This window comes from Microtus ochrogaster, chromosome 10 (assembly GCF_000317375.1).
Source record: "Microtus ochrogaster isolate Prairie Vole_2 chromosome 10, MicOch1.0, whole genome shotgun sequence".
Lineage (NCBI taxonomy): Eukaryota > Metazoa > Chordata > Mammalia > Rodentia > Cricetidae > Microtus > Microtus ochrogaster.
The window spans coordinates 7,526,911-7,529,619 of NC_022016.1; the positions used below are offsets into that span (position 1 = coordinate 7,526,911).

Below are 2,709 nucleotides of genomic sequence, written 5' to 3' on the forward strand. Positions count from 1 at the left end.
ACAGAGTTAGACCTGGGCCGGGCTGCAGGGATCGGTTAGAACTGGCCCAGGACCCTGATTGGCCTTGGCTAAGCAGAGCAAACACCGAGGTCACCACCTGCCTCTGACCCCTTCCCCAGCTTCAGTCTGCAGCTACTGCTGGCAGGGAAGTGTCCTTTGCTTCCACACCAAGCTGTGAGACATCAAAGACTACAGACCCCAGAGCCATGCAGGGTCTCGGGACCCTGTTCCTGCTGTTGACTGCCTGCGTGGCTTCAAGGGCTGACCCTGTGTCAGACATCCAGGTTCAGGAGAATTTCAGCGAGTCCCGGGTAAGGTTGGCTTCTCTGACTGAGATAGACACAGTGGTGGCATATCCATGCCAGTAGGTCTTGATGGCCGAGACCTGTCTGTCTGGGGGTGGCCGTCTTCCCGTCCTGTGCACAATATCTCAATCCCTCGGAGGGGGGGGGGCTGGTGTAGGTTATTCTGGGATTCTCTGAATCTACAGCTCCCTCAATGCCATTCTGTTGGGCCCCATCTGAGCCTAATGTCTTCCCACTCTGCCCTGTCCCATGGGTTTCCAGAGGGCAGAATCCACATGGGGCAGGCGACATAGGATGGGCATGGGCCTGTGAGCTTTGGGGACAGGCCTGCGATATCATGGAAGAAGGAGAAGCAGGACATGGATTGATGGGGTTGGGGCAATTGGGAAGTATGAGACTAAGGGCACCCTGGCCTGTGGCAGGCTGGGCACTTGTGCGTTTGTGCCAGTATTTGGGAGTGTGTGTGTGTTGTAGAGCCAGCAGCCCCAGCTTTGTCCTGAATCCTAAAGTGATAGTAGTGGGAGACCCTGTCTCCATGGTCTATCTGTGGGGCTCTGAGAACTCTCTGGGTGATTTTCTACAGCTCAGGACAAAGACCAGGTGTGCTGGAAAGTCAGCACCATCTGAACGGGGTCAAGAGGCCTTGTCAGGTTTGTAGTGTCTCCATGACACTTCCCCAGGCTCACTCAGTGGCAGACACTCTGCTATGGAAAGTATAAAACCCAAGCCTCACACTCCTGAGCAGTGGCGGCTGCTGACCTCAGAGCATGTGTCTGGACCCCACTTGCCTACAGGGGGTATCATAGGCCCTTTAAATCTGTCGAGTAGTCCTTGTGTAAGGCAGGGGACATTGTATACCTCTGCCATAACTGCTGTACCTGGAACTCCAGCATCCACCGGAAAAGCTGTCCCTTAAAGGGCTGGCCCTTGGAGGAGAGAAGGGGAACGTGGGTAAATCCAGATCCTAGCTTGTGGTTCCTCCTAGATCTATGGAAAATGGTTCAACCTGGCAGTGGGCTCCACCTGCCCATGGCTGAGGAGGATCAAAACCAAGATGAGCATAAGCACACTGGTGCTGCAGGGAGGGGCCACAGAAGCAGAGATCAGCGTGACCAGCACCCGATGGCGGTAAGTGAGGGCACAGGAGAGACCAGGCTCTCCAGTACCCCCACCTTGTCCTGGACACCACAGTTAGGACCTTGCTTCTGAGCCTCAGGTGTCACTGCTGTCCTCACTCCCAAGCCTCTCAAGGATGATGTCCCAGCACTAGGCTTTGCTGTGCCACCTGCCTCTCCTTGGGGATTCCGCAGCTGGAGAAGGGAACAACTCTTCCAAGGACCTAGCTGGAGAGCCTAGCAGGCCTAGGGTGGAGTCCCTAGACTACTCACTTCCTGCTACCGCAGAGCCATCATGAAGATCTGCCGCATCTCCAGGCCTCTCCGGCCTATCTTCTCTCCAGTGCTGCCACTGCAGCTCAAGCCTCGTCCCTCCTCCCCTCCCTCTCACCCTCCCTCCCTCCCTCCCTCTCTCCCTCTCTCCCTTCCCTCCCTTCCTTCCTCCCTTCCCTCCTTTCTCCCTCCCTTCCTCCCCTCCCTCCTTGCTCCTTTCCCTTTCCTTTCTTCCCTCCCTCATTCCTCCCTCCCTTTCTTCCCCCTCCCTCCTTCCTTCTTCCCTTCCCTCCCTCCTTCCCTCCCTCCTCCCCTCCCTGCCTCCTTCTCTCCCTCCTTCCTTCCCTCCCTCCCTCCTTCCTTCCTCCCTTCCTTCCTGTCTCCTAAAACCCATCTACTTTCCTTTCCACCTTCAACCTCAATCTTTCCCTTTGATCCAGTTTTCACCCAACAACCCAAAAAAAGCCTTTTCAAAAAGCCAACCCTGCTGAAGAGAACCTTCCATGGCTCCCTACTTTCCTCAGTATTGAGAGCAAAAGCTTGGCGCAGCCTCGGGGCCTGTCGGCTCTTGCCTTTTCCTGCTCTGTGCAGCGTATTTTCCGGTTCCCAGGGCCCTTCACTATTCAGGCTCTAGGCCTTTGCACGATTCCCTGCTTTAGGCCACATCACATGGCCTCTTGAGTACTATGTTTCTACATACTGCTATGAATACACTGGTTGCATCTGGCCCTGGCTGGACTTCGTGGCTTGCATTACTGCAAACCCCATAGAAGGACAGGGCGGTCTGGCTCTCCTCTGTGTCTCCAGAATGAGGCACAGAGCTGTTCACAGGACCGGGGTGATTATGAATCAGCAATAACTAGACTTCTACATGTTCCATGAGGAGTGCTGAGCAATCCCCGCAGTGGCCATAAGGGACTATGTCTCATCCCATTCGGGACATTAGGCAATGAATGGATGCTGAGCGCTGGTTCGTCACCACCACCAGGGTAATGTGCAGCAATGACAGCAGTGCC

The 2,709-nt window shown here is 55.4% G+C and overlaps 1 protein-coding gene across 1 annotated transcript in view; it reads left to right on the forward strand.

Annotated features, from left to right (window-relative positions):
* Positions 1–206: 206 nt before the first annotated feature.
* Positions 207–2,709, forward strand: part of Ambp (alpha-1-microglobulin/bikunin precursor) — an 11,262-nt gene continuing 8,759 nt past the window's right edge. Inside the window, exons 1-2 of the mRNA XM_005352612.3 lie at positions 207–311; positions 1,291–1,433. Of these exons, the coding sequence (XP_005352669.1) occupies positions 207–311; positions 1,291–1,433 (248 nt within the window). The remainder of the gene's footprint in view (positions 312–1,290; positions 1,434–2,709) is intronic.